This window comes from Siphateles boraxobius, unplaced genomic scaffold (genome assembly GCF_051911475.1).
Source record: "Siphateles boraxobius isolate OS27281-9 unplaced genomic scaffold, OSU_SipBor_1 66, whole genome shotgun sequence".
Taxonomy (NCBI): Eukaryota; Metazoa; Chordata; class Actinopteri; order Cypriniformes; family Leuciscidae; genus Siphateles; species Siphateles boraxobius.
The window spans coordinates 14,047,591-14,061,748 of NW_027509193.1; the positions used below are offsets into that span (position 1 = coordinate 14,047,591).

The 14,158-nt window shown below is 39.4% G+C and overlaps 1 protein-coding gene across 1 annotated transcript in view; it reads left to right on the forward strand.

Moving 5' to 3' along the window:
* Positions 1-8,806, forward strand: part of LOC143721696 (inactive phospholipase C-like protein 2) — a 91,263-nt gene extending 82,457 nt beyond the window's left edge. Inside the window, exons 5-6 of the mRNA XM_077212378.1 lie at positions 1,428-1,537; positions 7,353-8,806. Coding sequence (XP_077068493.1) covers positions 1,428-1,537; positions 7,353-7,547 — 305 coding nt within the window. The 3' untranslated portion in view covers positions 7,548-8,806. The remainder of the gene's footprint in view (positions 1-1,427; positions 1,538-7,352) is intronic.
* Positions 8,807-14,158: the final 5,352 nt, after the last annotated feature.

Here is a 14,158-nt window from a genome sequence, read left to right on the forward strand (position 1 = left end):
CCTTCCTCGCTCTGTGCCCTTGAAAATGTGGAGCTGCAGATGAGCTCATTTAGATAACAATGTTGTCAGTATACTGACATAGTAAGCAAATAAACTTGAATGAGCATGGCTGTCCTCTTTTACAGCTGGGGCCTGTGTAAAATCACATGAATGCTGAGCAACTACAGCCCATTTTACTGAAAAAGAGTATTTATGACTAGCTAGCCTTGCAGAAGCAGCGTCTGTTGGAATAAATTCGGCTGTGTGGAGATGAGAGGAGATGTTCTTGGAATGAATCCCAGCTGAGTGAAGTGGACGGTGGGCAGGTGTTAGGGAACGTTTTGACACTTTCAGGCTTACGCCTGGAGAGAGTATGTCTGGACTTGCACAAATACACTCTCAGACATTTCTCTTTACCATAACAATAAGAAACAATAAGTGGGATCCACTGATCTATATAATGACATTATATAGATCAGTGGTGGCATCATTTCGTTTAACCTTTGTCATATTTATGGAAATAGTCAGAGCTGATAGTCTCGTGGGCAGGGAGTTCGAGTCCTGGCTCACGGGCCTTTCCCGAATCCGCCCCGCTCTCTCTCCCACTTCACTTCCTGTCTACAGTATATTCTCAATAAAGGGGGGGGGGGAAAGTTTTAAAAAAAAGGAAGTAGAAATAGTCACATTTTGAGATATAGAGTCGCAATTGTAAGATGTAAACTGAGAGGTAATTGTGACAGAATTCACCAACTGAAAGTACCATGGTATTCTTTGAAGTATTTTTGGGTACTATTTAAATACCAGTAGTCATTTAATTCCATGGTTTATATCAAAGTACCTTCTGACACCGTCACATGTACTGTCACAGTAGATTTTCGTAAGGGATTGATGGCTTTAAAATTTAAAATTTTGTTCACTAGGCAGTAAACATCTTTTTGATAGTGTCATCTGACAAAATTTTCTACTTGAGAGAACATTTGTGCCACTTTTGTATGACAGACATGAGCAGTTTTTCTGCCTTCAGATTGGCTTACTTTCTGCCACTTTCTGATGCTGTTAACAAACGTTTTTTAAAACATCCAGTTGGCCTTTCATCAGCTCTATTGTTTGAAGAGGATATTTTTTTTCACATACTGTTTGCATTTTAGTACATCCATCTGTCCATCCATCCATTCATCACAGTGCTCTGTTATTTGTCCCTGCCTCTGTGGCTGTTTCTGCTATGAATGATAATATGGAGTGAGTCACGACTGTGATTCGGTTGCCCTGTGGCAGCGTGTCAGAAAAAAAACTGCTTCTAACAATAAGAATACACCCATATTACTCTGTGATGTCTTTGCCCATATGTTTACATAGCATATTTTTGTGATTCACATTATCCTGGCTAGCAATTGTTGTCTTTGTGTTTCATAAATACTATAATAAATGCTGATTTATTGCACTTTTAGGATTGGACTTTCATGAGGATCTGCATCGAATCGGGGCAAGAGAAGGACTGAAAGGGAGGAAGTTGCAAAAGGCCATGGAGAGTTACGCTTGGAACATCACTGTGCTAAAGGTTTGTACCTTTTCTGTTTATTATGGGCTCAGTGATGTATATACCACGGCGGCCTCTTCTTTACCTTATTTAGGACAAGGTGAAACACTTCTGTATAGGGGATAATCATTACAGGGTTACTAATAGGTTTGCTTTCGGTGCTACTACTAAGAGTGTTTCCTGGCAGGCGGCTCAACCACAACCAATCAGATTTCACGTTAGTCGAGACTACAATTAAATAGCTATTTTCCTGATATCATTGTGTACCTTACAATGTAGATTATCCTTAAACCTGCACTCTGAAGCCATGGACTTACAGAACATGATCATTTATAAAATTGATCTGTGTGTAGATTATGAAAGATTATTTTGACATGAAAATCAAAGTGTATAGTGCAATTATATCAATGTTTCATATTATTGCTCATACAAAAGTTTTGCCAAATATAGCATTGTCCTTAATATAGGATCTCCATATTGAAGGATCTCCATATTAATTTAAAAAAAATTATCAAAGAATCCTGAAAAATATATCACAATTTCCTCAAAAGTATTAAGCAGCATAACTGTTTTCAACACTACGACTGCTACCTCTACTAATAATAATAATAGTAATAATAATAATAGTTTCTTGGGGAGCAAATCAGAAAATGGTTAAATTACAATTTTGAATTGTAATAATATTTCACAATATTACTATTTAACAGTTTTTTTTAAATACAACCCCAAATCAGAAAAAGTTGGGACATTTTGTAAAATGCAATAAAATCAAGAAAACCTCTTATTTGTTAATTCTTTTTAACCTTTTTTTAACTGACAAAAGTACAAAGAAAAGTTTTCCAATGTTTTCATTGACCAAAATACTTGTATGTTGTTAATATGAACAAATTTTGATTTTGATGACTGCAACACACCCCAAAAAAGTTGGGACAGAGACATGTTTACCACTGTGTCACTTCACCTTTCCTTTTAATTACACTTTTTAATCATTTGGGAGTTGAGGATACTAATTGTTGGAGTTTTGCTAGTGGAATATTTGCCCAATCTTGTCTGATACAAAACAGCCGCTCAACAGTCTGTGGTCATCGTTGTCTGATTCTCCTTTTCATGATGGGTCATACATTTTCCATAAGAGACATATCTGGACTGCAGTAAACAGGCAGGCACATCCCTTCTATGGTGCAGAGTGTCTAGAAACCACTCAGTTTTAGCATGTGCAGAATGAGGCCTGGCATTGTCTTGCTTCCCAGGAAAGATGTCATCTTGATGGCAGTTAATGTCTCTGTACAATCCCAATACATACCTGTATTCAATGGTACCTTCACAATAATGCAAGTTACCCATACCGTTTGCAATGATGCACCTCAATACCAGGACAGCTGTTTGCTTTTGCACCTGTCGCTGGTTAAAGTCTGGTTGGTCCCTTTTGTCTTTGGGACTAAGAACTCGATGTCCATTTTCTCCCAAAAACAAGCTGAAACATGGACTCATCTGACCACAGCACACATTCCCACTGTCTTCAAGACCATCTGAGATGAGCTCAGGCCCAGAGAACTCTCCGGCATCTCCACATGGAACTGATGTAAAGCTTTCTCCTTGCGTAACAGAGATTCAAGTGGCATTTCTTAAAGCAGAGTCAGACTGTGTTCAGTGAAAATGGTTTTCCAAATTACTCCTGAGCACATGTGGCTGTATTTAACGGATTAGCATGATGGTATCTTGTGCAATGCCATCTGAGGGCTCAAAGGTCACGCACATTCAACAGAGGTCTACTGCCTTGCCCAACACAGACTGAGATTTCTCTGGATTCCCTGAATCTTGTGACAATATTATGTATGGAAGATGATGAAAGGCATAAATGCTTTGCAATCTTGCATTGAGAAATGTGATTTTTTAATTGTTTGACAATTCTTTCAAGATATTTGACACAAAGTGATGAGCCATGACCCATCTTTGCTTAAAAAGACTGAGAAGCACTTTTACACCCAAACACGATACCCTCAACTATTAACAATTCACCTGCTCATTGTGGACTGTTTCGAAATAGTTGGATAATCTAATTTGGATAATCTTTTCACTTTTATTTGGTCACTGTCCAAACTTTTTTGGGGTGTGTTGCAGCCATCAAAATCAAAATTTGTTCCTATTTACAAAATACAATTATGTTGGTCAGTGAAAACATTTCTTTGTTCTTTTGTCAGTTAATAAAAGGTTAAATAGAATGAACAAATCACAAAAATCAATCAATTCTTGATTTTATTGCATTTCACAAAATGACAAAACTTTTTCTGATTTGGGGTTGTAAAAAAATGTGTGTGTAGTACATCTCTAAACAGCAGTCAGCTACCATATATAACATACAGTAGTAAGAAAGGGAATTAACCAGCAATGATGCTCAAAGGCCTTTCCAGTCTTACACATTATCTCACCAACTCTGTGATAGTTCATTTGTGCACATTGCTAACAACATCATCATCAGACATTTAGAACTGTATTCCTGGCAACATGCTAAACCTAAAACATCAGATAAAACAACCCCCCCCCCCACACACACACACACACACACACACTCTCCCCCTTCTCCCTCTCTCTCTTTAATCACTCTTGCTCTCTCTTTATCTCTCTGCAGATGTGTTGATATATTTATGGTGTTCATGATAAGATAAGCTTTGCTAAAGTGCCATGTTTCCTAACAGATTAATTGTGTCCATACTTATGCAAACAGATAAACCGGACACAGTGGGAACAAAGATTAGATGTCACCTTTAGTGTGCGATAGTGTTAATGAAAGTGTCAAATTGCGGAACAACACTGTGGATGGGTCTCTGGTCTAGTTGTGGATTTAATTGCACTGTTAAATGGCAATTTGTTCTTGTTAAAATCTCTAGGTTTTAGAATATTTTCTAGTAAATATTATTTGTGAAAATAGGTTTGTGTGCCATTGCAGAACAGGTATGTAGCAGATTGTGGTCTTAATTAAGCCTTTAATTTAATTAGACGACTAAAGAGGCCTAAAAGGGATTGAAGTATGTGTACATCACATAAACCTTCCAGTTTGTGTGTCCTAGTGTGCATGAGCTGATTTGTTCATTTCTCTTCTTCATGCACAGGACTGAATGTAGTTACATACATTCTTAAGCATAACTTGAAATGTATTACTCTCCCTGCAGGGTTCAGGGTTTCTCAAACCCTACTTAAAGTATAAAAGCAGCAATATATTTTTTCATGTATAAAGACTAACTTTGGATAAAAGCGTCTGCTTAATGTAAATGTAAAACCCATTTATACTGAGTGAAAAGATATTAAGTGTGATATTATAAATATAAAATGTTTGCAAAATAAACAAAAAATTGGATTTTATATTGTCACTGTACAACAGCAGTTATTAAAATATTAGTAAGCAGTGTTTTAAAACGATTGCATTAAAGGGTAACTCAACCCCTGGTCAGAGCCTGACTGTGTGTGTGTGTGTGTGTGTGTGTGTGTGTGTGTGTGTGTGTGTGTGTGTGTGTGTGTGTGTGTGTGTGTGTGTGTGTGTGTGTGTGTGTGTGTGTGTGTGTGTGTGTGTGTGTGTGTGTGTGTGTGTGTGTGTGTGTGTGTGTGTGTGTGTGTGTGTGTGTGCGTGTGTGTGTGTGTGTGCTAAATTCTGTCATGAAACTCTAGAACGCACAGGCTGATGGGTCCTTAACGCAAACTGACTAGCTTTAACTAGGTGAAATAACTTCTGCAACGTGATTGGTTCACAGCAGTTCACAGCACGCTTTCAGAGTTCGTCTAAAACCCTCCACCTTCCCCAGCTCCACCTGTATAGATCTGCTATGTGTAATTGATTATTGCTGTTTGTGCAGCAGCAGTATATCTTACATGCTCACAGCAGCGTAATCTGCGTATGTATTGGCAGTAGTAAGTTCCTGTACTTGCTCTGCATCAGCAGCGTAGCAGATCTATTCCGCCAAGACCAAATACATTAACATTGTCATATCCATTACCATGCTAAATTATTTTCCGAGGGTTGACGTGTTTTTGTTATTATTTTTTTTGTACAGACCCCTTGCACTTTGTAGCCCCCAGTTTACCAACCCCTGAATTACACAACAAAATATCAAACCCAAGTGGCATTAAATGCCAAGAAAGCAGGCAGTGGCAGGTTTTTTTATGGCTTTTATGAAAATTACTGCAGATCTGAAAAAATAAAAGAAATACCTTATCATTCATTTGAAATACTGTGTGCTTCATTGTGCTCTTAAACCACTTCATATTATGCTTAATTTGACCTTGTGTGACACATTTGGAGGAGTTAGATGAGTCACTTCTCCAGGAAGTGACATCAAACCGCCACCCAGTACATAGAGGCATTTCATCCAGGCTTTATAAAGTATGTACCACCTTGTCTCGCTGCAGTGCTCTTAGCCTCTCTTCTCCTCACAGTCTAAGAGTCTATATGCGTCACGCCCGTATGCATAATTCATCCATTTTAAAATGTATAACTTATTTATGGCAAAAGACTCCTCTATCCAGGTCAAGGAGCCTCTTCAGTTCTGGGCTAGGTGCAGGTGTCCTTCGAGGATCCATATTGGAGCACATGCAGGAAAAGCCGCCTGTACTAGTCTCACCTGTCCTGTCCTGCGTATAAAAGAGTGCTACTGCAGTCTGAATCAGTAAAAACGCAGTGCAGCTGATGTTGCAGTGCTCTACTTGGGAGTTGTCATCAAATTGAGTAAAGTTAATTCTGTTTTACTGTGGTTCTCTAATAGGAACGCTAGGTGACCTCATGATGCAGTTTTCCACCATGTCCTGAAAGCTCTTCATCGGTTGGTTCATGTTTGAATCATAAATGATAACTCAAGGGAAGTCATTTCGAGAAATGAGTTTGGTTACATCTGGATTTTAACTGCTGAAATAAACAAATAAGCTTCACTCTATCATATTTAATCATTTCTTATCCAGTCATCTGACAGGGAAATCGCTAGTTTTGTCCAACATTCAGATTTATAACAATCAAGAATCGAGGCTGGGAAGAACTGGTGTCCTTGTGAGCGAGATAGAAAGCTAATTTATGTGTGGTTGTGCAGGTTTTGCAGGTGAAGGTTTGCATGGTTTGGTAATGTGTCCTTGTATATTAGAATTTATTTATTATTGCCCTTCAAAATGTCTTCTCACACACATAAATGCATACATACTGATTTAAAGGACACACAGGATGAGAAGACAAACTGTCCTGATCCTCTTTCCCCTCCCTTCCCTGTCCCATCCTCTTACACTGTCTCTGTCCCCTTCATCCAGTCCTTTCTGGGACGTTTCCAGAAAGAGCGGTGATTTACAGAGTGTATTGGGAATATTCAGCGCTTCTGTTGTTTATGCAGTGCCACCGTCTTTACCAGCTAGTGTTAGACTGACCCCTGCAGGCTGGATACTTTCAGTGCATATAAGGATTTTATATTCTCAGTATTTTCATCTAGTATTTTCTCCTTTTTTATTTAATATAATATAATTAATATAATATAATAATATATAATAATATAATTAAAGATAACAAAACTTGTGTGTGTGTGTGTGTGTGTGTTGTTTGTGTGTGTGTGTGTGTGTGTGTGTGTGTGTGTGTGTGTGTGTGTGTGTGTGTGTGTGTGTGTGTGTGTGTGTGTGTGTGTGTGTGTGTGTGTGTGTGTGTGTGTGTGTTTTAAAAACATTTAATATTTTTTTCTTTAAGATTCCTTCATACTATGTTAAGATCACAGTTAATCACACCTCCTGCATGGATTTTTTTTTCTGCAACTTCAAAAGTTCTCAACTTAGAGAGGACGTTAATGGTTAAACTTCTCTGTTTTGTCTCTTTTAGGGCCAGGCAGACCTGTTGAAGCATGCGAAAGGAGAAGCGGTAGACACTTTGCGACAGATTCAGTGTGCTGCTCACTCATGCGGCTTGGCCAAGAACGGAGCCTCCACGTCCCCTGCCTCTCCTCTACTGCCGCCCCATGCGCGGCCCCTCCACACCATCCACGAGGCTGAGACTGACAGAACCACCCTGCACTGAGAGAGAGAGAGAAAGAAAAAAATCTGTTTTTTTCTTCTTCAGTTTATGCACATTGTGAGGAATGTCTTTACCCCTCTTTAGTCCAGAGAAAGGGAGCAGTAAAGGAAAGAATTGAGTCAGTGAAGGACACACTGGAGACAGTTTAATTTTGATCAGTGCGCTTTACTTTCTTCTCAGCTCTTCAATGCCAAAGTCAATGGGATCCAAAGATGTTTTGGAGACCAGTGACTTTCATTGAATGGATAAAAACATTTGAAACATTCTTCAAAATATCTTCTTTTGTGAAATTTGATGTTAGGCTGCAGTAAGTCTAAAATGGGTCAAAACCGCATGGAGGGTATCAATCTTAAAACCCCAAGATTGAGCAAGATTTTTCAAAAAGTGCTCTGCTCAGCTGAAAGAGAAGTATAGCATTTTGAGCTAATAAAGAGAACAAAGAGAGCTTCAGGAAACAGAGCAGAACAGAAAAAAGTACATGGCAAGGCAAAGGTTTACACCAACATAGTTTACACCTCCTCAGTTCACATTAACATGATAGAACCAACTGAAGAGTCTCTCACCCCCCTGCTGGCTTCTCATAAACACTTTTATTCATTTTAAAACTGTCAGCTCAATACGCCTTGGTCCTAAAAGGGCCTTTCTCCAGGTGTCGTGTGTGTGTGTGTGTGTGTGTGTGTGTGTGTGTGTGTGTGTGTGTGTGTGTGTGTGTGTGTGTGTGTGTGTGTGTGTGTGTGTGTGTGTGTGTGTGTGTGTGTGATGCTTATGTGAAGTATTTTGAATAAGGAAAAATGTGTATATCGTTTTTAAACTGGAAACTGGACACGTCCCATTGAGATAGGCTCTACTGGTAAGATTAGAAACTCTGGGAAAATACGGATCTCAGTTGTTGAGAAAAGCACCACTGATGATCAGAAAAGCAAATACATATTTCAATAATGACGAATTAATAATTTTAAGTCAAAGTAAAGACACTTGACCATCCCGTTAAGAACACATCACACCCTGTTGATATATTGTTACTACTGCTGTTAATATTGTGGGTAAATGTTTATTAAAATGGAGGTTATTTTATAATTGCGTAAACAGGTGTCATTCTGTACCAGTTTTCATTGGTGGAAACATCACAGGAACAGGAAATGTCAATGTTTGGGAGATATAGTTTGGGTCAAAGAATTTGGGTGTTTACTGTCACATTAATGTCAAATAACATCTTACTGAGATGATGTCTGTTGTTTATAAAGCCCACATGACAACAGAAATGTCTCCAGGTCATTTTTTTAAATACTTGTGTTGCATTACATATTCAGAATATCGAAGGACATCCATTTAAAAGTTTGGGGTTAGTAAGATTTTTATTTTCTCTCTTATGCTCACCAAGGCTGCATTTATTTGATCAAAAATAAGGTACATATAGTAATATTGTGAAATAATATTACAATTTACATTTTTTTATTTTAATATTGTTTTAAATGTAACTTGTTCTTGTGATTACAAAGCTGAATTTTCAGCAGCCTTCAGTGTCACATGATCCTTCAGAAATCAATCAGTTCTTATTTTCAATGTTGAAACAGTTCTGCTTCTTTGCTTAATATTTTTGAGGAATTTTATATATTTTCATGTTCTTAGCCCCCATCTATCATTATTAATGGTTGATGATATTACTATTTATTTGTATTGTTAATATTATCATTCATTGATTTGTATAGCTATATTTTATATTTATATCTTGTTTTCTTTCGTTTTTTCCTGTTGTAAAATGTAAAATCCAAATAAAAATACAAAAAAAAATATTTGAAATAGAAATCTTTTTTCCAATTACGTCTTTACTGTCACTTTAGATCCGTGTAATACCTTTATTTGAAAAAAAAAATCTAACTGACCCTGAACTTTTGAACATTAGAGTAGAGTAGACTTATTGTGCAATCATAAAAAATAATTTTGTCCGTGCGTCTTCTGGGAATCAAACCCAAGACTTTGGAACATGATGTTGGAACAAACCATTCACTGCCGTGCAAATGCAAAAGACCGTAACTTCGTTTTTGGACGAAAATGAGTTATTGATATATTTGGCACATTCAAGACTTCCTTTATCATGTGGATAAATATCTTAATTCAATTCCGTAGTATTTTCGAGAAAGTACTGGTTTGTCTTAACAGTAACTTCCAAAAGCCCATGAGAAACTAAGGCAGAACACGTAACACCAGTTGGGCTACCGCAATTTGGCTTTGTTTTGGAACGCTCATATTGAGTTACGGTACTCTGCCTTTGTTTAGCCTCGCGTCAATATGAAGTTACTGTGCCGGTGTTCTATCAAATAATGCTACTTATTGTTAGATTATTCGTAATGAACAGACAGGAGACAGCCGGCTCTTAACATGGAAGCTTTACTGAAACTCTCTTTCCCCGCGCATCACGCGCATGCGCACATTATACATCCAAAACATTCTACCAGTACGCCCCCTTTAAGGTAAATAACATTCCAACCACTAAATGTTTTCCCTGCATTAACATAACATATTACTGCACTATTACTTTCTCATTCAGACCATTCCCTCCCCTTCTCTTTTTTTTCTCCTTTTAATAAAACTCAAGTGTCTCTGTAGGACAAGAAAAACAGTTTTTTTTCTTATTACCATGTTTCAACAAAAGAAAGGGAAATAACATCAGAACAGACCTCAACAAGTCAAATTCTAAAGGTTTAGTCTTAATGGTGGTCTGATCACCCAGCCCACTCTGCTTCTAACACAGTCCCTAATTTCACTTGGCTGTGAAGGAACTGCTCTCAGATGAGAACGGTGTCTTCTCAAACTACCAGACTACCCTTCTACAACGTAGGAACGTGGAGCATCAGCAGGACTCATGACTATGCCTGGGTTTGGTACATTCTTGATCCAGACTGATTGCCCAGACTGTAGAGCAGGTTTTCCATGTGCTCTGTGGCGTTTATTGTACCACTTAGTCTGTTTTACCTTCAACTCTTTGTCTTTTCTTTTGAAGGTGATGAGATTTGGCCAGGCTGGTTTCAGTGTGGATGGACTCACTGGGAGAGTAGTTCTGATGTTCCGTCCCATCAGGAGTTAAGCAGGTGAAGCTCCTGATGCTAATGGCGCAGCTCTGTAAGCCATAAGTGCTTTGTGAGGGTCCTCACCTGTACGCAAGTAGTGTTTTAACGGTCCTCACTGCTCTTTCCGCTTCTCTGTTGCTTTGAGGATAGTGCGGGCTCTGGTTACATGATGGAAATCGTAATCTTTTGCAAAGTCAGCAAAGTCCGATGCTGCGAACTGAGGGCCATTGTCTGTAACTAGGACCTCTGGGACCCCGTGGCGAGCAAACATCGCTTTGAGCTTCTCCATCACATTTCTTGATGTTGTTGAAGTGAGTGAAGCAACTTCTATGTAGTGTGAAAAGTAGTCTATCAGCAGAACATAATTACCCTTGTTCCAATGGAAAAGATCTGCTGCCACTCTCTGCCATGGTCGTGAAGGTAAAGGCAGGGTGCGAACTACGGGGAAGCTAGGGGGAGCTCGGCTCCCCTTAATAAGACATGGGCTCCCCTGAAAACGTGCTTCGTGAAATTTTGGGGGGTCTCAAAAAGTATTGACAATGTTTTATTCTGACGTGAAATTTCAGTTTTGTATAATGTGATCATCGTGGAGTATTATGTGTAAAATAGCAAAAATATCATTCATTCATGCATGACAGCGATTTAAACCTAATTCACTTCAATAAAGATAACTATACATGCTATTCTTGTCATGAGCATCGAGGTGTGATGGTGCTGCGCTCGAAACTCCAATCATGTTTAGTACAAGTTAACTCAAAGATTCGTAGAAAAAAAAACGTTGGAGGCCATTGATCTGCGCGCGAAGTACTTGAAATCCATTCTGTGTTCTGGTAAGGCATGTTATTCCCAATTTTGTGTTGTGGCTGGGTTGTTATAGGTCTGCGTGACTCTCGATGTCTTAGGCCTAATTGCACGGAGGAATTATGGTATTCTTCTGTAGCCTGACGAGTAATTTAACCCTCTTTCAAGTGAACTCAAAGACAGCCTATTTATAGACTATTTGTGGATGGCTGTTTGCTGTTTGACTTATCAATTTGTGTCGATAAAGTATAATAGGGTGAATCCTGTATATAGTGCTTGCATAGTGCATACACTTGTAGCTGTTATGTATATTTGGAAGTCCTTGAAATGAATGGGTTTCAAAGCGAAGCGCCGTGCCTTCCGCGTCCTGTCTGAAAAGCTCTGGAGAGCGTGTCTGCTGTGATCAGGTTTTTTCCAGCAACGTGCATGATCGTGTAGGAGAACCGCAGAAGTCGTAGACCAAATCTTAATATGCGAGGAGGCAGGTCATAGCGATCTCGAGCCAAGTAGTCCTGACCACAAAATCCAGTCCCAGAAGATAGGTTTGAAATCTTTCACAGGCCAATGTGATTGCTAGGGCCTCCTTCTCAATTTGAGCATATCTTTTCTCTGTAGGCGTCATGCTCCTTGAACTGAAAGCAACAGGTCTCCATTCACCTGTAGGCTGCAGCTGAGATAATACTCCTCATAATCCAAAGAAACTCTGGTATGTCGATCTGGACAGTACTGTGCTAATACTGCCGAAGAACTGAAGAACACACCCAGACGATTTCATCTTTGAGCAGGTCACTGATAGGTCCAATCAACTCTGCAATGTTGGGCGAAAATTTTCCAACGTAATTCACCATGCCAAGGAATCTCTTGACATCAGCCGTATTTTTAGGCTCTGGCATTACTTTGATAGCTTTTATTTTGTCTGGGTCAGCTCGTATACCTTCTGCACTGACGATGTGTCCTAGGAACCTAACTTGAGGCACTGCAAATTGACATTTTTTGTTCAGTGTCAACCCTTTCTGTTTCAGACGGTTCAGAACCTTGATAAGTCTTACATCATGTTCTTTACGTGTAGCACCGAACACCAGGATGTCATCTGCGTGGCACAGTGTGCCCTCCAGGCCCTCGAGTAGTTGTGTCAAACGTTTTGAAAGTGTTCAGGTGCTGAGGAAATGCCAAATGGAAGGCGGTTAAAACAGTTTCTTCCATAAGGCGTGATGAAGGTAGTGAGTGGGACCGAATCTTTATGTAAAGGAATCTGCCAAAAACCAGCCGTAGCATCCAACTTAGAGAACACTTTTGCCCCTGAAAGTTCAGCCAGTGTTTCATCAACTGCAGGAAGAATATGTCTCTCTCTGCACACATTGTCATTTTGATGTGTCAAATCAACGCAGATTCAAATCTTGCCATTGGGATTTGGCACTATCACCATACCTGAACACAGGGCCGTGCACAGACATTTTGAGGGGCAGTGGCCTAAACCAAAAAAAGGGGCACTAAGGGGGTAGTTGCTTGTTAACGCAAATTACACATTGTACATTATATAGGCTATTGTATTTCTTTACATGAGCAGGATTTGCTGGATTTTGTAACTGAAGCAAAAACTCAAAGTCTTCCGGCTTTTTCTCCCTTGTGTTCATGGGTGTGGCTGCCTCAACTCTCAATTTCTTCCTGTTCTGCATCTTTCTCTTCCCTCTCTGTCTCATTGTATTGCCTTTCTTTCTCATCCTGAACTTTTTCTGTCTCTGTCTCAGTTCCAAGACCTTCACTATTACTCTGTTGAGTTGATTCTGAGGCAGTTTCATCTTAAAATAGAGAATGAATAACAAACCTGTTACAATCATATTTTAAATACAATTGTTAGGCTTAGTGCTAATTCGATTTATGTTCTTGTAATATAATTACTCTTCCATTCAAATAATTTAATGTCTATCTTTCTTTTTATCAAACATGGGTGGGGAAGAGGGCCACCTCAGTCGATGAGGGCAGAGAGGCAGTGGCTCTAGCCACCGGGCCACCCTGTGTACGGCCCTGCCTGAACACCACTCAGTTCCTTCTTCAATTGGCGTTATAACTCCTATTTCTTCTTGACGAGGGGGAGCCAGAGCAAATGGAGTGGTTCTCTCCTTGAGTTTGTTTTTGTATTCTCCTTCCAACTTTCCAAGTCCTGTGAAGACTTTTGTGAACAGCTCTTTGTAGTTCGGATCTGCTGTTTGTATTGCATCCACTGTGTGAAATAAGTCCAGCTCTTTTATGGCTGGTAGTCCAAGGAGAGGGGACACCAGTTTTGGTTTCACAAACACTGGGTGTTTTATCAATAATCACAGATGACAAAGTGATGCTTTAAACTGCCCTCTCACCTATATTGACATGTTGCTTGGTCCACACAGCTTTTTGTTCGGCGGGCTGAGAACACCGTGGCTCGTCTTCGAGTACATGCTCTCTGGGATGGCTGTCACTGCTGCTCCTGTGTCCAGTTTGAAAAGAATTTGCTCGCCGGTCACTGCAATGAACTTTTGTTTTGCCAGACATAACTCGAATTATTTGTCTCGCCGCACTGGGTCGGCCTATTATCTTTTAGAATGCTAGGTAAATCCGCTTCTGACACCATGTTAGATTTTATTCGTAATGAACAGACAGGAGCCAGCGGGCTCTTAACATGGAAGCTTTACTGAAACTCTCTTTCCCCGCACATTACACATCCAAAACATCCTGCCTTCAATTTAAAATTGAAATTACGATGTAGCCTGT